The sequence below is a fragment of the Sus scrofa genome, chromosome 1 (assembly GCF_054392235.1).
Source record: "Sus scrofa isolate SSC_HxYL_T2T_F1_AM1 chromosome 1, Sscrofa_HxYL_maternal_Yorkshire_Landrace_v2.0, whole genome shotgun sequence".
In the NCBI taxonomy this organism is placed as follows: Eukaryota; Metazoa; Chordata; class Mammalia; order Artiodactyla; family Suidae; genus Sus; species Sus scrofa.
The window spans coordinates 57302873-57324399 of NC_139383.1; the positions used below are offsets into that span (position 1 = coordinate 57302873).

The window sequence follows — 21527 nt, forward strand, 5'->3', positions numbered from 1 at the left end:
CTGCAACCTACACCACAGCTCACGGCAACGCCGGATCGTTAACCCACTGAGCAAGGGCAGGGACCGAACCCGCAACCTCATGGTTCCTAGTCGGGTTCGTTAACCACTGCGCCACGATGGGAACTCCTTTTTTTTTTTTTTTTTTAATTGGAGGGAGGCTCTCATGAGCCTGCTCACACACAAGAACAGAAGGAGATAGATAGTCCCAGAGAGGCAGGAAGTGGGACACAACGCAGCGTGAAGGACGAGCAAGCCCGTGGGGTCTGGGAAAGGGCAGCTGGAGGGCTCCAGGGCTCCTCCTGGAGTGGGGATGCTGCCCGAGGTGGTCCAGGAGCTGCTGCTCTGTCTGTGAGGGGACACGGTCAGCAGGTCCATGTGTGGGCGGCCAGCCAGACCCCATAGATGTCCACGCCCTTCCCCAGACACAGCCCCTGAGCCCCTAGGCAAACACTGACCAATAGATTAAGTTGAAAAATATGTAGGAGGCCGGGAATATCAAGCGGGAGTATTTGTCGATGGCATGGGTGTTCTGGAAGATGCGACGACCCATCTGGCCCTTCAGCAGCCCCTTCTTCCTGGAGGAGTTGGACTCATTGCTCAGGGCCAAGTGGACCACAATCTTGTCTTGTCTTTCTTCTTCTGTCAGAATATGGCTTCTTGGGTACCCGGCCAGGCTGTTGGCCTCAGATTCACTGTAGCTTCCATCCAGCATCATGGTTCTTGAGGGAAGCATTCCACACATGCATGAGAACTGCAGGCAGAAAACACAAGGGGAGGTATCAGGCACGCTTAGATCTGTGGCAGGCCTAGAGGAGGCAGCCCAGACTGAGAGGAAAGCCTATGGCTACTGAGAGCCATAGAAAGGCAGAACCAGAAAGATCTCTAGAGATCATTTTGTCCAACGATGCGCTACCTTGGCATTAGAATCACCTGGGGAGCTCTTTACACTGCCATGCTCAGGCTCAGTATTACTCCACTCTAGAGTAATTTAAGATGCTCAGGTGGTTCTACTATGCAGCCAGGATCCAGAACCACTGATTTAGTCCAAATGCCCTTAATGGCTGAGGCAAAAACCGAGTTCAAGAGAAGCTATACCACTCTCCCCCGAGATCACACAGCTAGCGTCAGAGGCAGGACTTTAAACCACACATTCTGGTTCCAGTCAAGGGCCCCCAGCTCTGTGTGCATGAATCAAAATATGGTTAGGTAGGAGAGGGTCCTTATTTTAAAGAGCTACATTTAAAGGTAAAGGGTCATGGTGTCTGTCCATTTTTAAATAGTTTGTCTCCATCGACCAAATGTGAGATGTTTATGTGAGAAAAAACTCACATAAAAATGGCAAAATATCAACAATGTTGGATGGAAGGGCAGTGTGTATGGATGTGTGTTATGCTATTTTTTCAACCATTTCCCAAGTATGAAAATGTTTATAAAAAATAAGTTGGAGGAAAGGAAATGGCTTTGCTTAACTCCTCCTCACAATCTGAGTCAGCAAAGCATCCATATTTGTTGGATGAAGGCTTTGCTATATTTTGAATGACTCTATATAGGAAGGTCCATGAATTGTAAATCAAAAGTACTTAAATATAACCCAAAGGCATTTGGTAATGAGCAATTTACAGATCAATGAAAATTTATTTATTTAGTCTTTTTTTTTTTTTTTTTTTTTTTTTTTTGCTATTTCTTTGGGCCGCTCCCACGGCATATGGAGGTTCCCAGGCTAGGGGTCGAATCGGAGCTGTAGCCACTGGCCTACGCCAGAACCACAGCAACGAGGGATCCGAGCCGCATCTGCAACCCATACCACAGCTCACGGCAACGCCGGATCGTCAACCCACTGAGCAAGGGCAAGGAAAGAACCCGCAACCTCATGGTTCCTAATCGGATTCGTTAACCACTGCACCACGACGGGAACTCCAGATCAATGAAAATTTAAACAAGGATTCACATACCCAAGTCAAAAAGGTTTGTGTTTGGTTGGTGTTGGCCAACTGACCGACTGAACTTGGGTTATTCTCTACACGTTGGCTTTAATATGTTTCTAACCTGGCTGTCAGCCCTATTATGGTGCCTCTCTTTTTCCATCAGGGAAAATGAAATAATGACATTTTGTACCCTGCTTTCTATTACCATGGATCTTCAAATACGAAGATGAATACTAGGAAGCTTTGGAATGCAAAAATCATTTGAAATGCAAAAAGTTTTGAATAAAATTTAAAATATAAATTCTTGGGAGTCCTGTTGTGGCACAGTGAGAACAAATCTGACTAGTATCTATGAGGATATGACATCAATCCCTGGCCTCACTCAGTGGGTTGGGATCCCATGTTGCCACAAGCTGTGGTGTAGGTCACAAATTCAACTTGGATCCTGCATTGTTGTGGGTGTGGTGTAGGCCAGCAGCTGCAGCTCCAATTCAACCTCTAGCCTGGGGAACTTCCATATGCCGAGGGTGTGGCCCTAAAAAGCAAAAAAAAAAAAAAAAAAAAATTCTTAACCAATTTAGCATATTTGAAGCCAATGTGGAAATATTTAACAGCTAAGATGGGGGTATTAAAAGACTATTTTTGAGAGAGTTCTCACTGTGGTACAGTGGGTTAAGAATCTGACAGCAGCAATTTGGGTCACTGAGGAGCCTCAGGTTCAGTACTCCACTGACTGGGTTAAAGGATCTGACACTGCTGCACCTGCAGCATAGATTCAGTTCTTGACCTGGGAACATCCATATGCCAAGGGTATGGCCGTTAAAAAAAAAGACTACTTTTGAAAAGGCAGCAAGTCCTCTTTCCTAAAATTTAGGAAGAGGATCCCTTGTACTAAGGATCTCCTAGCCACCTAGATACACAGAAATATGAGATTTTCACATCCCCTGATCTTCGGTGAACACCCCTTTTGGTCGGCAAGGATTTGGTAACAAGTTGGCACTTTATTTTTCAATGTGCTTAATAAAAGTCTGCATATGAATAGAACAGACTTTCCCTCTGCCCTTGTGCATTGCCCTGAATTCTCCATTTACATTCCATCTCATAGGATAGTTTAATACCTAGGATCGTACAGTGCAATACGTATAGACAGCATAGAATTTCCAATGAATTGAAAGGCTAAATTGTATGTGGCTGAATTTTCACTGGGCCAGGGCACTGATAGATACAGGAGATTTTTATTCTAGAAATTTGCTCTTGCCTGCTCACAGGCCATAGAGACATTTTCCCTAAACACATTCAGTAATAAGAGTGATACTTTATATGTGCCTAGAACCATACAGTTTCCAAACAACTTTCATAAAACATTATCTTGGGAGTTCCCGTCATGGCTCAGTGGTTAACAATCTGACTAGGAACCATGGGGTTTCGGGTTCAATCCCTGGCCTTGCTCAGTGGGTTGGGGATCCAGCGTTGCCATGAGCTGTGGTGTAGGTTGTAGATGTGGCTCGGATCCCACCTTGCTGTGGCTCTGGTGTAGGCTGGCAGCTACGGCTCTGATTCAACCCCCAGCCTGGGAACCTCCACATGCCACAGGAGAAGCCCAAGAAATGGCAAAAAGACAAAAAAATGAAACAAAAAAAACACATTATCTTATGTGACCCTTACAATAACCCTGAGAGGAGTGAGGCTTCTGTTTTACATTTTTTTTTTTACAGACAAGGAAACTGAGACCCAACTTAACCAGCAGGGTTGGCCCAAAGAACCCAAGTCTTCCTAGTCTTTGTCCAAAGACGTTCTGGGATCCTTTGTGGGAGAAGTGAGACTATTCTAAAATAGATCCTCCTCCTTTTGCACAAGCATCTCCCTTTTCTCCAGGCAAGCTCCCTCCCCCTGCGCTCATCCAACCAGCAGTCTGGCCTCCAGGAAATGAATGAAACGTCTCTTGCCTTCTCCTGTGACTTCCGCTCCTTCCGCTCCTGCACGGTGGTCAGGTAGTTGACGGCCGCGTACTCCAGCACCGAGAGGAACACGAACACGAAGCTGACCCAGAGGTAGATGTCCACGGCCTTGATGTAGGACACGCGGGGCATGGAGGCGTTCACGCCCGTGATGATGGTGGACATGGTCAGCACCGTGGTGATCCCTGCAACATCCAGCTTTAGGTCAGCCGCTGACATCAAGGCTACAAAACAGCTCCCACGTTTCACGAAGTCATATTCTCTCCCTCTTAAATCTAACAAGAAGGTCCTGGGGCATGTTTCCACCTCTTGGGGCCGAGCATCCCCCCACCTCGGCCATCCCTCCCACACTCGCTGCCTGTCCCCTTTCACGTTGAGCCCCTTGGTGCTTGGGTTCCTGTGATGTGGCTGCCAAGATCAGGGGTGCTTCCCAAAGGATCAGCTCAGGTGTGGAAATTAAAGCAGGGGCTGTGTAAATTAACTGTACATCACTTGAAAAAGAAAAATTTTTTTAAATTAAATAGGCGTTCCCATTGTGGCTCAGTGGTTTATGAACCCAACAAGTATCCACGAGGATGCAGGTTCGATCCCTGGCCTCACTCAGTGGATTAAGGATCCGGTGTTGCCACGAGCTGTGGTGTAGGTCACAGACTTGTCTTGGATCTGGCGTGGCTATGGCTGTGGCTGTGGTGTAGGCCAGCGGCTACAGCTCCTATTCAGCCCTTAGCCTGGGAACCTCCATATGCCCCAGGTGTGGCCCTAAACAGAAAAAAGATTAAATAAAAGAGGCAAAACAAAACCAAAAACAAACAAACAAACCAAAAAAAAACAGTTGCTATGCTTCAAGGAATGAATGCACCATCCCTCACCTAAGTCCAGGAAGACTGGAAATTCCTGGAAGCCTATCATGCCAGTTTCTTATTCCCTAAGACTTGCTGGTTAAATGCTCACGTTTCTCAGGGCCCAGCCTGATTTTGCCCAAAGGGACAATGATGGGTTGCAAATGTTCACTCTGGAATTTCAGGGCATCTGCGAAGCACTAAACCACAACTCCAGGGGGTTCATCCCTTTCCTTCCCAGAAATAAAAAAATATGGGCCCTACCCCCAAACTCTTAGCCTATCTATTACATAAGGCCAACAAACCAAATGTTTGTCTTGACATGGTAAGTTTGGTCATCTGTCAAACTGACTTATTTATCAACATGCTGAGTTTTGACATTGCTGGTGGTAGGAGTCTACTCTGAAAATAGGCACCATCTCTCTGAAATAACTCAAGTAAAGCTGAGGTGGTCTGAGCTCCCTGTCGTTTCCACGGTGTGGTCTGGGGAACCAAGGGCAGAGTGCTAATGGGAAGGCAAGAAACAGGAGGAAGGTTTGCTCCTTCTGACTCTGGCAGCCTATTGGTTAAGAGCCCTGAGTGATGTTTTTACATCTTCTTTACACAGTGATGGGTTGAAAGAAAATAACCACCCTGCCACACCATAGCAAATGCTTTTTTTACCCAGCGAGACTCTGGCAGGCACGGCTCTGCGGTCGATCCAGAAGGACACCCAGGACAGCATGACCATCAGGGTGGCAGGAAAGTAGGTTTGGAGCAAGAAGAAGAAGATGTGGCGACGCAACGTGAAGTTGATGTACAGACGGTTGTACCAGCCTGGGGGACACAGAGAAGCCAGTGAGCATCCATCGCAAACACAAACTCCATCCCGGGGAGCCCTTCCTTCCCTGTCATTGCTCACATCTTCAGCAGAAAGTTAAAAGTTAATGATCCATTTGCTTAATATAATACATATTCTTTCTAAAATCTAAGCCCTCTCTCCCATAAACAAGTACCTTGCCAATACCTAGTATATTAGTACATTCACTCTTTTGTTTATTCTCTTTAATTGTTTGCCTTTTTTTTTTTTTGCTTTTTATTTACTTTTTTAATTTTTTGTCTTTTTAGGGCCCCAGCCACAGTATATGAAGGTTCCAAGGCTAGGGGTTGAACTGGAGCTGCAGCTGCCAGCCTATGCCACAACCACAGCAACACCAGATCCAAGCCAAATTTGTGAGCTAGGCTGCAACTTGCAGCAACGCTGAATCCTTAACCCATTGAGCAAGACTAGGGATCGAACCTCCATCCTCATGGATACTAGTTGGGTTCATTGCCACTGAGCCACAATGGGAACTCCCTCTTTGTTATTATCTTATCTAACTTTGCTTCACAGTATTTTGAGGAAAGGTAGAAATAAACAGAGATCTAGGTTTAGTTGTTTGGTATTTGTTACTTGCAAACCACAATCATTTTCCTAAGTGACTCCCTGCTTAGGAGCCTAAGAATTTGGGCTGGTTCTATTTTGTTGAGGCTGAGGCAGGAGCCAGCAGACCTGGGCCCTTGTCACTGTCCCCTTTATCGTGAGATGGGTCAGCTCAGTCACCTCCACATCCTTCACAAGAAAAAATAGGCCCTTCAATGATTCTAAAGTCTGACATCCTTCTACTCCTGACACTCCATCCACCTTGTGGAAGCTACCCCATCCACCTTGTACAAGTCCTTGACCATTTACTCATTTCTCAGGGGAAAAAAAAAGATGGTATAGTGTCTATTTCATGCTGGCAAGTGGAGAATCGTGATTAATAGTTGTAAAAAAGGAATGAAATGGTAAGGTTTCAAATGATCCACAAGCCCAACCACTGGGATCAAAGCAGGTGTGCATAAAAAAATCCTTTGTAAAACATACAGATTCCTGGGCTTCACCCCCCTGAGGTTCTAACTCTGTAGCCTGGAGTGGGGCCCAGAAATCTGCTTGTCCAACATCCTCTGCAGGTGGGGGGGGGGAATGCAGGTGGACCTCAAGCTGCTCCCGGAAAAATACTGCTGAGGGACAAAGACCATCTGGCTGGAGTGGAAAGTTAGCATTGAGTCAGGAAAGGGAAGGGCTGGGTCATAGGGAAAGGCTGGAACAATAGGTTGGGTCCAGACAAGCTTGACACAGGGTACCGTGCAGGTTTCTGGGTTGTTTAAAAGAGACAGGAGCTTTTAGTGGCGTGGATAAATAGAAAGTCATCTTTGAATGTGACACAAACTACTAATCATTTACTCATCCCACAGCCTTTGTTCAATTACATCAGCTTCACTTTCCCTACTTAAATTGGTACCCATGAGGGAAAACACTGTTCCTTAGGTTTGCACAGCATCTTTCTCAAAGGGCCAATAACTCTGTTCTTTAAGGACTATTCCATTATCCTTTCCTTCTGTCTAAGAAAATCAGGGAGAGTTGTCTTGGAAACACTAGGAGGGAAGCAGGAACTTTGAAAATGTACACTTGGGTTCCAAAAAGATCAGTCTTGGGTGACAGTCCCTCTCCCAGCAGGAAGGTAAACCTGCTTGTTGGTACATAGTAAATACTGGGAGCGGAAGACAAGTTTTATTTATTTTTTTATTTGTGTTTTTGTTTTGTTTTGTTTTGTTTTTTTTAGGGCTGCACCCATGGTGTATGGAAGTTCCCAGGCAGCTTTGATCCCTGGCCTTGCTCATTGGGTTAAGGATGCAGTGTTGCCATGAGCTGTAGTGTAGGTCGCAGATGCAACCCAGATCCTGCATGGCCGTGGCTGTGGCATAGGTGGGCAGCTACAGCTCAGATTCGTCCCCTAGCCTGGGAACATCCATGTGCTACAGGTGCAGCTCTTAAAAAGAAAAAAAAAAAAAAAAAACCCTGGGGATCATATCTACACCATAGATTTGTTGGGTAAAAATTAATTCATATAAGGCACACAAAACAATGGCACATTGTAAAAATTATATAGGAAACTCTTAAAAATGATTTTAGAAAGAGAATCGACAGGAATTTGCCAAGAACAGATGAGAAAAGAACATTGTGTGGCAATAGAAATTAGAGTGAAAGAGAAGAGAGGGATGAGGATGGGCAGTGTGGGCGTAAAGGGACACAAGCATGGGCTATGCTGTCCTGAGCCAACGCCACCTTGGCTGGGGCTCCCCCTTCTCCAGTGTTTGATGTTGCGGACAGAGGGTGGGAGTCAGGAGGCGACCTGGGAGCTGGTGGCCATGCAGAGGCAGTCGGTCGCTAACTCCCGCTCCCTGTGAATGTGACCTTATTGAGCAGTAGGGTTTTTGTACACATGATCAAAGTAAGATGCGGTCATATTGCATTAGGGTGAGCCATAATCCAGTGACCGGTGTCCCTAGAGAAGAGGGAAACTTAGACACCGATGCACAGAGGCACAACATCACGGGAAGACCAGAGACACAGGGAGAATGCCACGTGACAATGGAGGCAGGGTTGGTGGGTGTCCCAACCATCAGGAGCTAGGAAAAGACAAGGAAGGACTTCTCCCCAGACTCTTCAGAAGGAGCGTGGCACTCAGACTTCCAGCCCAGCACTACGAGGACCAAGCATCCATGGTTTCAAGCACCCCATCAGTGGTACTTTGTTAGAACAACTTTAGGAAACTAATACAACTGCTAATGGTGAGATTAGAGAAAAGCTGACAGATGGATCCTCTCAAAACTTCAAACACAGCCCCAGGATCCAAGAAGAGGTTATCCTACTCACAGGAAAGGAATCTATAACTCTGAATATAGGTAATAAATACATTTTCTCAGAAAGCCAGAAAGCTATCCAACCATATTTTTAAGTCAAACGAATCAGGTGGTGGAATAGCATGTCAAATCTGACCCCACTTTTGTAAAATTACATAATTTTGGGGGGGGGGATATTCTGAAATATTTTTCTTTTCTTTCTTTTTTTTCTCTTGTTGGTAAAATTACATAATTAAAGCAAGATGTCTGCAAGGGTGTTAGCTGAATCATTCCAGCCCTGGAATTTCAGAGGGCAGTAACTTTTAAAATCCCTAACTTTCAGTGCTGTTTTTGTTTTGTTGGACTACATATTATCAGACTAATTAAAAATTCTTTGCATTGGAAAGGGAAAAGGTTGAGGCTGGAGAAGAATTCTTTTTTTTTTTTTCTTTTGTCTTTTTGCCATTTTCTTGGGCTGCTCCCACGGCATATGGAGGTTGCCAGGCTAGGGGTCTAATCAGAGCCATAGCCACCGGCCTACGCCGAGAGCCCACAGCAACTCAGGATCCAAGCCGCGTCTGTGACCTACACCACAGCTCACAGCAAGGCCGGATCCTTAACCCACTGAGCAAGGCCAGAACCCGCCACCTCATGGTTCCTAGTCGGATTTGTTAACCACTGAGCCACGATGGGAACTCCTGGAGAAGAATTCTAATGTGCTCTCTTCCACATTTGAATCCAACTGCAGCAAAAGTGAGCTACCGGTGCTGCTGTAGAAGGCCAGCCTGGAAGTGGTGTGGAATTTCTGAATCAGAAACTGAGACAGGGAGATCTTCTCATCTGTCTTCAGGGATTCGTCCCCATTCTTCCAATACAGCATCAGGTCTTCATCTGTATATGCATCTTTGAGGAGAGGAAAAGAAGTTAATTTGACCCTTTTCTTCAGAGGGAGGGTGGGGCAACCAGGCAATCCTACACCAGCCTGGGAGTAAACAGGTCTTATCACAGAGGAGCAGTTCTTAGTCTCACAGTTACTACAATGGCACAAAAGAGGGAATAAGGCAAAGATTTGTTTTTAGGAATATGGATACATACAGCTTTCTAGCTCCAACGAACAGGTCTGGGAGTCCAGGGGAAAGTGGCTGAAATCCATGTTGCACATGGCGGTGACTGTAATCCTGGAACCCAAACAAATGCATTGGCTGGTTCAGTATTATTGGCCATATGCCAGCCCAGAGACGGAAGAACATAGATACACCAAGCTGCCTCCTCACGTCTTCTTCAGGAGTTTGGAAACCCGGATCTCTAACTTAAGGTTTAGAGGGTTGTTTTGTTTTGTTTTGTTTTTCATCTTTTTTTTTTTTTTTTTTTTTTGGTCTTTTTAGGGCCACACCCATGCCATATGGAGGTTTCCAGGCTAGGGGTCAAATCGGAGCTATGGCTGCCAGTCTACACCACAGCCACAGTAACACGGGATCCAAGCTGCATCAGAGAACTTCACCACAGATCGTGGCAACACGGGATCCTTAACCCCCTGAGCGATGCCAGGGATCAAACCTGTGTCCTCACGGTTGCTAGTCAGATTCGTTTCCACTGAGCCATGATAGGAACTCCTCTTTTCATCTTTTTAGATCCGCACTTGCAGCATATGAAATTTCCCAGACTAGGGGTCAAATTGGAGTTGTAGCTGCTGGCCTACACCACAGCCACAGGAACATCAGATCTTTAACCCACTGAGTGAGGCCAGGGATCGAACCCGCATGGATACTAGTTGGTTTCATTACTGCTGAGCTGCAACAGGAACTCCCAAAATATATTTTTCTAACTCTTCTGTCTGTGGAGAAATTGTTTCAAAGATATTGCACTATAACTTTGTAATTTTTTTCTGGCCACACCTGAGGCAAGTGGAAGTTCCTGGGCCAGGGATCGAACCCATGGCAATACCAGGTCCGAACAACATCTTTGACCTACACAGCAGCTTGAGGCCAGGGGTAGAACCCCCATCCTCATGGAGACTATGTTGGGTTCTTACCCTGCTGAGCCACAACAGGAACTTCCTTTAAAAAAAAAAAAATAGAAGGGGGTTTTGAAACCAAGAGTGGACAAGCTAATTCATTCAGCAAGTACTGTTTTCTCATGTACTGTGAAAAGCACAGTTTAGCTCTGACAATACAGTGGGAAATCAGTCAAACTATCCCTGGCATTGTCCACGCATGAGCATGGCATTGGACCCAGAAGCCATGACCCTGTGGACAGTTACCTCATGCTGTACAGCACCTGCCCATCCGGGAACACCCTCAGCATGATGTTGTCTGTGGTGGTGTCATGGATAAAGGATCTCTTGGAGTGAACAAAGAAGACATCGGGGACCCAGATCTTCTTCACCAGCCGGCCATCAAAGGTCATGCTCTTGTTGCTGGTGCTGGGGAAGGCCAGCCGCTCATCCTTCCAGTAGTGCCGCAGATACAGGGTCATGGTGAAGTCCTGTAGGAGGGGGGAGCCGGGATGAGACCAGACCGAAGTGACTCTCTTGCTTTTCTTTTCTTCTTTTCTTTTTTACAGCTGCATCTGTGGCATATGGAAGTTCCCAGGCTAGGGGTTAAATTGAAGCTACAGCTGAGGCCCATGCCACAGCCATGGCAGCATGGGATCCAAGCCATATATGTGGCACTGCAGCAACACCAGACCCTTAACCCACTGATCAAGGCCAGGGATGGAACCCTCATCCTCATAGAGACATCATCATGTCCTTAACTTACTGAGCCACAATGGGAACTCCAGAGATGGCTTTCAAAGCTCCTTTTCTGACCGTTAACCTTCTACCCACCCCTGGGAGGGACACCTCAGGCTCAGCCTCCAAAGTCAGAGGTGACAATTCTGCAGCCCTGTGGGATGTCGCCAGAGGCAATGGCATTGGTGACTTAAGAAAGAGATTGCCTCAGAGTTCCTGTCATGGCGCAGTGGTTAATGAATCCGACTAGGAACCCTGAGGTTGCAGGTTGGATCCCTGGCCTTGCTCAGTGGGTTAAGGATCCAGCGTTGCCGTGAGCTGTGGTGTAGGTTGCAGACGTGGCTCAGATCCCGAGTTGCTGTGGCTCTGGCGTAGACCGGCGGCTACAGCTCCAATTTGACCCCTAGCCTGGGAACCTCCATATGCTATGAGAGCGGCCCAAGAAATGGCAAAAAAAAGACAAAAAGAAAGAAAGAAGGAGAGAGAGGGAAAGAGAGAAAGAGAAAGAAAGAAAGAAAGGAAGAAAGAAAGAAAGAAAGAAAGAAAGAAAGAAAGAAAGAAAGAAAGAAAGAAAGAAAGAAAGAGGCTCACTTTCATGCCTTGTGGGGTTGGAGCCCAGGAGATGGCACAGCCCATGCTTCAGGCTTTGCGAATGAAAACAGCAGCTAAAATGCCCATTGCCAGACTTGGGGCCAACTTCCCCAAAGCCCTGCTCTCTCTCACACCTAGACCTTGGCACACATGGCTCATTACTTATTGGCTAACCTTCAATTCAACTTAGACACTTGCAGAAACCCAGACAGCCAGGTGTCCCATTTAGGTTTCTACCATTAGACTTATAAGACCTTCGAAGCAGAACTGTGTCCTGCCCACCACTGATTCTCTAGACCCTAGTTAGTGCCTGGCAAGACACAATAGCGGCTACTCAATAAATATTTGCAGGATGGACCAGTGGGGGGAATGAATGGATGAGAAGATGGGCAGCTGCATACCTAGTGTAATTTCAGCCTGAAAGCTTATCCTGTTAAAAATTTCTCCTCATCTGCATAGTTGATGCCTTAAACCAAGAGTGTAGACTTTACCCCCTAGCCAGAGCTAACACTTGAGTGCAAACAACTACTGAGAAGAGCCTTGTCTGGGAGCAGGTGGAGGAAGGCTGGAAAGATGTAGTGGGCTCACTTCTGCTCTATGGACCACACCCAGACCTCTCATGGCTGTGCTGCAGGGCCCACCAGCCCACCTCTCCAGGCCCTCTCTTCCCCTTTCAGTTTGCAAACTCTGTTTCTTCTGCCTGAGACCTCCTACACGCTCTTGCTGGGCCCTCCCCATGGCTGTCAGGTCTCAGCTGAAATGAGGCTTCTTCAGAGAGGCTCCCAGGACCACCCGATCCTCCTGGGCACTGCCAAAGAGTAGACAGGGGAGCTGTGTTCCCGGCAGGCCCTGGCGATCAGAAACCTACAGAATTTCAAGGTGAACGTGTCCACCTCCTGTGCACCTCCAAGTGTGTTTCGTCTGACCACTCACATCTCTGGGAGTCATGTGTTCAAAACGAAAAGTGCTGGACTTCTCCCGGAGAACGTGGGACCTGGGATCTGCATTTAATCAACTCCCCAAGATATTTTTACCCATCAATCCAGAGAAGCCCTACTGTAGATTTTACTGCCCCAGGGCTAACCTCCAAGCCGCAGCTGTAGCCCCTCTAGCTCTGGCTCCACACCCAGGCACAGCTGGCACCTGTGTGGCCCCACCCCCCCGCAGGCTCTCAGAGGACCTCAGCCATACCATTTCATCCTAGAGCTCCCACCAGGGGCTCACATACCATGTCCACCTCTGAGATGCTGTCCAGGCTCTCTACCTGCACGTCCACACCCACTGGGATGGCAGGGCCTGCAGAAGGTCAAAGACAGCTGGTTAAGGTGCATTCCTCTCTAGCACTGGACCCGGAGGCAGCCAAACCCCCTTCCCCTAGGGAACTCAGTGGAGCAGGAGTGAAGTGGTGGTTCGAATCCCATGAGGGTTCTCTTGCTGCTTCCTGGCTTTGGGGAGCCCAAGCTTTCTCCATGAGGGCAGGGGCTGTGTCTACCTTAGGTGCTTTTTGTGGGCCAAAGTGGGTGTTTAATCCATGCTTGTTGCATGAGTGGATGACTATATCATTACTTCCTACATCCCAGGGCTGCCTCTGCAGGATAAAGGAACTAATGTTACTCCAGTGTTGGAGTGGAGACCCTGGTGATTTGTCCTCCTGTGACATCTAGAAAGGACAGAGGAGTTCCCCCTGTGGCACAGTGGGGTAATGATCCGTTTTATCTCTGTGCCGGTGCAGGTTTGATCCCTAGCCCAGAGAAACAGGTTAAGGATTCAGTGTTGCTGCCGCTGTGGCATAGGTCACAGCTCTGGCTCAGATTCCATGCCTGGCCTGGGAACTTCTATATGCTGCAGAGCAGTGGAAAAATTAAAAATACGTAAAAATAAATAGAAAGGACAGAAACAGCCTCTATGCAGGTTTGGGGCACTTGCATGCCCAGGGCTGTATTCATTCATCGTTTGAATGGTACCTAAGAGCACCTAACAGATAGCTGGGGTCCTGCCTGCTAGAAGACGTCAACCTGGGTGGACAAGGTCTTCTCTGTACACAGTTAGATCACAGTGAAAGACAACACTGAATGAGATTTTGAAATCCTTTCAGGACATGTCCATTGAGAACTATCAAAATACATATAGCACAGAAGCTCAGTGCTCAATTTTATCTGGCCTGTGACAGGATTTCTAATACTATGTTTATCTGTGGGTTCCTGTTCTCTTTCTTGGGCTGGGTGATGGTAACACCAATAAATTCACTTTGTGAACCGAGTGGGCTGTGAACTTATACAGTTGACCCTTGAACAACATAGGTTTGAACTGTGAGGGTCCATTGATATGTGGGTTTTTTTCAATACATGTATAGGAAAAAATTTTGGAGATTTGCAACAATTTGAAAAAACTCACAGATGAACCACACAGCCTAGAAATGCTAACAAATTAAGAAAGTTAGATACTGCATGAATGCCTAAAATATAGGTATAGATACTAGTCTATCATTACATAGGCATAGTGTGAGTGATATTTACTATAAAACTAATAATGTATTTTATTTTCTTACTGCCTTATAACTTTGCTTTCAAAGAATTACATTACCATACAGGATGCCTCTCTCTCTCGTAACTGGAGGAACTGCCTATCAGACTGTCATCACCAGTAAATGGGTTTTTTTAAATGGACCATTGTTTCTAATGCTGTATCATGAAATGACTGTGAAACCGCATGCAATAAAAATTTTATGATTCATTCATTAGTGTATAGGTTAGGTTACCCTGAAGCAGTCATATTGCTGCTTTCTCATTATACCTGTAAATAAATATGAATTTTTTTCATCTTTTGATTTTCAGTGTCTAGTAATATGTATAGCATATACAGTGTTCTGTAGCAAATAAGACAATATTGACATAAGTAACGATAAATGATTCCTCTTGTAAAAAGATAATGTAAACTTACAGTATTAATACGGTACAGTTCTATAAATGTATTTTCTCTTCCTTACAGTTTTACTTAATAACATTTTCTTTGCACTAGCTTTATTATAAAATCACAGTGTATAATATATTTGGCATACAAAATATGTATTTATCAATGGTGTATCAGGAAGGTTTCTGGTCAATAGAGGCTATTAGTAACTAAGTTTGGGGGGAGTCAGAAGTTATGTGCAGATTTGTGACTGCATGTGGGGTGTCTGCACCCCTCACTGTTCCATTTTTCAAGGATAACCTGTATTTTTTTTCAATTTCTGTATGTATGTTATGCTTCCATAACATTTTTTTAGATTTTTTTTTTTTTGCTTTTGGGGCCGCACCCACAGCATATGGAGATTCCCAGGCTAGGGATCAAATCAGAGCTACAGCTGCCTGCCTACGCCACAGCCACAGCAACACCAGATCTGAACCAAGTCTGCAACCTATACCATAGCTCACAACAACGCTGGATCCTTAACCCACTCAGTAGCAAGGCCAGGGATCAAACCCATAACTTCATGGTTCCTAGTCAGATTGATTCATTTCCGCTGTGCCATGGCGGGAACTCCTAGATCTTAAGATTAAAAAGGGGGAGTTCCCGTCGTGGTGCAGTGGTTAACGAATCCACCTAGGAACCATGAGGTGGCGGGTTCGATCCCTACCCTTGCTCAGTGGGTTAATGATCCGGCGTTGCCGTGAGCTGTGGTGTAGGTTGCAGACGTGGCTCGGATCCTGCGTTGCTGTGGCTCAGGCGTAGGCTGGCGGCTACGGCTCTGATTGGACCCCTAGCCTGGGAACCTCCCTATGCCGTGGGAGTGGCCCAAGAAATGGCAGAAAGACAAAAAATATATATATATATTAAAAAATAAACAAAACTTAAGAATGGGGAAAACCAAAAACGTGTGTCTGTCAAGCATATTAATGAATGCTCTTCCACTCACAGGCAAAAATGTCCCTGACAGGCTTCCCACTGTGGCACAATGGGTTAAGGATCTGACTGCAGGGAGTTCCCATTGTGGGGCAGCAGAAAGAAATCCAACTAGTAACCATGAGATTGCAGGTTCCGATCCCCGGCCACCCCCCTGGGTTGGGTATCCGCTGTGCTGTAGGTCACAGACACTCGACCTGCTCGGATCCCACATTGCTGTGGCTGTGTGTAGGCCGGCGGCTGTAGCTCCAACTGGACCCCAGCCTGGGAACCTCCATATGCCGCAGGTGCGGCCCTATAAAGAAAAAAAAAAAAAAAAAAAAAAAAAGAATCCAACTGCAGCAGCTTGAGTCACACAGAGGCACAAGTTTGACCCCTGGCCAGGTGGCCCGGCACAGTGGTTAAAGGATCTGGTGTTGCTGTAGCTGTGGCATAGGTTTCAATCCCTGGCCCAAGAACTTCCATATAGCCATAAAAAAAAAAAAAAAAAAAAAAAAAATGTCCCTGAGGGAGTCAGGTGTTATCTGGGTAGGATCTTATGAGAGGAAGGAATTCTGAAGGCCAGCTCCCTGAACCTTAGTCCTCTGGGTGCTGGCCAGGGGGTGCAGGACCAGCACATGCTGACCCACAGTAGTCAGCTGGGCGAAGCTTGGGGTGGCAGGGGGAGTCTGGGTCTCAGGAATGAGGACTGGGAGGGAACTTTGGCCAAGGGCAGGGAAGGAGGATCAGAGATCCGAACATGATGAAGGAGCTAGAAGCTTCAACCCTCACATCCTGCCCCAAGGAGAGGGCAGGGGGTCCTCATGGAGGCGGACCAGGGACTGGATGGGCTCACTAACTCTCCCCCAACCTCCCCCTGTACGTTCGCTCATGCTTGCAATCCCACCATGGAATATTTGGGGGTTTTGACTGAACCCAATAGAATGGGTGCATCTTCTTTATTACTCATGGGATTTAGTGGCTATTTTCTGTGTTCCTAAACATGAAAGCGAATGAGCACAATGCTTTATTTTTACTTTTCCCCCGCTCAGGTAAATTGGGTTGTAAGCTGATCTTTATATTTTCCTGTGCCCTCAGGTCAGGGCTTGGAAGAGATCCCTGCTCTCACAGCTGGGGACTCCCCTCACTCCAGGCTCCAGGAAGGCACTGAAATGGCCAGAACCTCTGGTTCTTTGTTAGCTTGAGACAGTAAATCAGCTCAAGGTTGGAGCTCTTCAACTGGCCTCTTAACCCTCATCACCTTTCCCCCTCATTCCCTTTCTCTCAAATGCCACAGGGCCTGCAACATCCCGTCATCCCAAGAGCCAAAGAGCAGAAACAAAATAAATCACCCTTTTTTTTTTTTTTTTTTTTTGTCTTTTTACCATTTTTTGGGCCGCTCCTGCGGCATATGGAGGTTCCCAGGCTAGGGGTTGAATCAGAGCTGTAGCCGCCGGCCTACACCACATCCACAACAACGCCAGATCTGAGCCTTGTCTGTGACCTATACCACAGCTCACGGCAACGCTGGATCCTTAACCCACTGAGCAAGGCCAGGGATCGAACCCGCCACCTCAGGGTTCCTAGTCAGATTCGCTAACCACTGAGCCACGACGGGAACTCCTAAATCACCCTCTTTAGACCAACTTCCCTGTGGTCTAGTTTTCAGATACTGGGCACAGTGTTTGACAGGCAGCTGGTTTGGGCAAAGGACATTTTCTAGATAAAATATATCAGCTTGCTTGGTGCCTGTTACTGTGCTTCTCTGTCCCCAGGGCTTGCCTCGCTCTCCACAGCTCCAGCTGCCCTTTGGAGAGAAATTTGATGCCTGTGAGGGTGGCAGCAGGGCTCTGAAGGTTCTGCCTACGTGAGGGTGAGGTCAAGTTCCAGGGATCTTGGGTTGTTGGAAACGACCTGTGTGTTGAGGATTCCCCAGAGCTGCATTCAGGGGCTCGCATCGCAAGCGTCAACAGGACCATCAGCTCTATCCTCCTTGGTCCAAGTGCAATGGAGGTGACCTTTGCCTTTGACAGCTAATGCTCCCAGGCTCTCCTGAACTCTCCATTCTGTGGCCCTTCCCCATTTAAATTTTGAGAAATTCTTCCAACTCCCTGGTCTTTCTCCTTCTTTCATGAACAATTTTACATTTTGAGTAGGACTGAGTCCTTTGAGATGTTAGGAAGAAAATAGTCTAGTTAAGCTAACTAGGCATTCATGTCTTGGCCGCTGAACACTGATGTGGGTTTTTCTGCTTTCAGAGAGGGATCTGAGTTCCCTGGTGGCTCCTTGGGTTAAGGACCTAGTGTTGTCACTGCCAGGGCTCAGGTTGCTGCTGTGGTGAAGGTTTGATTCCTGGGCCGGGAACTTCTGCATACCATGGGCATGGCCAAAAATTTTAAAAAAATTAAAAATAAAAAAATAAAATATAGAGAGGGATCTGGTCAACCAAATAAAAGGCATTGGTGGATTTTCAGCAGTATAGGCAGTGAGGCAGAAAAATTCAAGGCAGCATAAAGGAATTATATGTTTAGCCAAGGGCTTTTCTTGGTTCCCATCTTTCAGCCATTATTTCTCTTCAGCGGTCCTGGAAAGCACGCATTAGAGATGTATCCATTTTTGAAATAAAGATATATGCCATTTCTTCCATACTGACTCTTCAGAATAAATGTGAGATATAATTTTAAGACAAACTAAAACAAAGAGAATTTGCCAACAGGCATCCTGCCTGAAATGAAGGTGTTTTTGAAGCAGAAGGAGGGTGATCCCGAAAGAAAGCTGGAGAAACAAGGATGAATAAAGACCAGCAAAAATGGTAAATATATGCATGATTCTAAGGGAGCACTGACTATATAAAACAATATTAGCAATGTGTTGTAGTTTGGAAAAAATAAACATATGCAACAAATATATTTAAGAAGGGAATATGAGAAAAAGAATGTATAATATATATGTATGTATGACTGGATCACTTTGCTGTACAGCAGAAATTGGCAGAATGTTGTAAATCAACTATAATTTAATTTAAAAAAAAAAAGAAGAAGGGGGGAGTTCCCATTGTGGCTCAGTGGTTAATGAACCCGACTAGGAACCATGAGGTTGCAGGTTTGATCCCTGGCCTCCCTCAGTGGGTTAAGGATCCAGGGTTGCCATGAGCTGTGGTGTAGGTTGCAGATGTGGCTTGGATCCGGTGTTGCCGTGGCTCAGGAGTAGGCCGGTGGCTACAGCTCTGATTAGACCCCTAACTTGGGAATCTCCATATGCCAAGGGAGTGGCCCTAGAAAAGACAAAAAGGCCAAAAAATAAAAAATAAAAAATAAAAATAAAAAAAGAAGGGGGAGGCAGGCCACTTTGCTGTGCAGCAGAACATGGCACAACATTGTAAATCAACTATACTTTAATAAAAGAAAAAAAGAGGGGAGTGGTATAAATGTAGTGAAAGTGTTCTGAGGTCTTTGCACTGTCTGGAGGACAGTAAAAGTAGTTAATTAATATACCAGTACAAGTCAAAGATTCTTGTTGTTTTATGGGGAACCACCAAAAAATAGTCAGAACATATATTGTCAAAACTAAAATAGGAAAGTCAAAATAGGAGTAACGAAAAATAATCAATTCAAAGAAAAAAGGGGGAGTTCCTGTCGTGGCTCAGTGGTTAACAAATCCCACTAGGAACCATGAGGTTGCAGGTTTGATCCTTAACCCACTGAACTGTGGGTTAAGGATCCAGCATTACCATAAGCTGTGTGGCTCTGGCATAGGCCATTGGCTACAGCTCTGATCAGACCCCTAGCCTGGGAACCTCCATATGCCATAGGTGTGGCCGTAGAAAAGGCAAAAAGAAAAAAAGAAAAAAGAAAAGAAAAGAAAGAAGGGGAGGAGAAAATAAAAAGAACATAAAATAGATTGGACAATGAAAGGACATAGTAGGATGATAGATTTAAAGCCAATATATAAATTATTCAATAAGTATGAATGGACTAAATTAACGAATATGGACTAGTTAATGAATATTTCCAGACCTGATAATTCAGAAATGTTGAAAGTTTCTCAAACTGGATCAAGAAACAAAACCCAACTTTATGCTGCTTAAAGATAGACATATTAAAAATATATGATACAGAAAAGACAAGTTACATGAAAAAATGCAAATATATAACATACATTAGTAAAAGAAAGGGTGTGTAGCTATATTATATCAAGTAAAGTAGATTTAAAGGCAGATGAAGTAGAGATGAGGATCATTTAATGATAATAAATTATTCAATTCAATAAAATGTAACAATTCTAAAACTGGGTGTACTTTTTTTTTTGCTTTTTAAGACTACGCTTGTGACATACAGAATTTCCCAGCACTAGGGATTGAATTGGAGCTGCAGCCACCAGCCTTTGCCACAGCCACAGCAACTCAGGATCCAAGCCTCGCCTGCAACCTATACCACAGTTCCCAGCAAGGCTAGATCCTTAACCCATTGAGTGAGGCCAGGGATCAAACCTGCATCCTCATGATACGGTCAGATTCATTTCCTCTGCGCCATAACGGGAACTCCAAAAACTGTGTGTACTTAATGATACTGAAATAGCATAAACTAAGCACAAAAATATTTTGAAAATTGGGAGTTCTGTGGCACAGCAGGTTAAGGATCCAGTGTTGTTACTACAGTGGCTTAGGTCGCTACTGTGGTGCAGGTTCAGTCCCTGACCCAGGAACTTCCACTTGCCACGGGAGGGGCCAAAAAAAAAAAAAAAAAAAGATATCACAGCAGACCATTAGAGAGGAAATAGAACCTTCACTAAATAATGCTGAGACAATGTATATATGAAAATCATGCAACGTGCTAGACAACTCCAAATGGATTGTACATCCAAAGGTGAGAGGCAAAACAACAAATAGCAGGATAGCAATGTGCTTATTTTCAGGACACAAAAGATCAGCAAATTTATGTTAAAATAAGACTACCTGTCAAATCTAATTGTTGGTGTTAGAAGCCAGGATAATGGTTGTCCACAGTGGGGGGAGAGTGACAAGGAGAGAAGATTTCTGGAGTTCTGGAAATACTGTTTCTTGGTCTAGGTGCTGGTTGCATGAATATGTTCACCTTTTGATAACTCACTAAGCTGAACACGTTAATGTGTGTACTTTTCTGTGTACATGTTACAGTTCAATAACAAATTTTCAGCAAATAAATCAAGAACTCTTATTTATCGAAGACACCATAAAGAGAATGAAGAAGAAGCCACAGAGAGGGAGAAGATAGTCAGAAGATATAACTGGCAAAGAATTCATATACAGAATATAAAAATAACTCCTAAGAGTTCCACAAAGAAAAAAATCAGACAATCCAATACAAAAAGGGGCAAGAAAGTGGAACAGGCATTTCCAAAGAAAGAGAGATAAACATTAGACATATGAAAAAGTATTCAGTCACATTAATAGCTTGGTTAGAACTACAATGAGATATTACTACTATGTACTAACAGACTTGGCTTATGTGAAAGACTAATGACACCAGGTGTTGCTAAGGATATGGAGCAACAGGAACTCTGATACTTTGCCAGTGGTGGGTGTAAATTGCTACAACCACCTTACTAGGCATTAACGGAAGCTATAAAAATCCCACAACCCAGTCTATTGATGGTATAGGAAAAATACCTTATAGTATCTTCATATAACGGATTATTATAGTTACATGCAATGACATGGATGGATACACACTATGAAATTTTCATCACTGCAGTTTGCATGGCTTGACTCTGCATTTCCTCCATGGCCCTTCCCTTTCCTTGTAGGCTTCTTGCAAAGTCTGAGTTAATTTGAAATACCGATTGAGACGCTTTCCTCTCTTGGTAGGTGTAATTCAACCTTTCAGTTTTAAAATAGGTCTGACTTTTCCCATGGTGAGCACTACCTCCCGAGCAGACATTTAACCATCCATTTGGGATG

At 45.2% G+C, this 21527-nt stretch overlaps 1 protein-coding gene across 1 annotated transcript in view; it reads right to left on the reverse strand.

The window, feature by feature from the left end:
- Positions 1-127: 127 nt before the first annotated feature.
- Positions 128-21527, reverse strand: part of GABRR2 (gamma-aminobutyric acid type A receptor subunit rho2) — a 45150-nt gene continuing 23750 nt past the window's right edge. The window contains exons 3-9 of the mRNA XM_003121296.4: positions 12957-13024; positions 10667-10890; positions 9502-9584; positions 9169-9309; positions 5386-5538; positions 3872-4068; positions 128-751 (exon numbers count right to left, since the gene is read on the reverse strand). Coding sequence (XP_003121344.2) covers positions 440-751; positions 3872-4068; positions 5386-5538; positions 9169-9309; positions 9502-9584; positions 10667-10890; positions 12957-13024 — 1178 coding nt within the window. The 3' untranslated portion in view covers positions 128-439. The remainder of the gene's footprint in view (positions 752-3871; positions 4069-5385; positions 5539-9168; positions 9310-9501; positions 9585-10666; positions 10891-12956; positions 13025-21527) is intronic.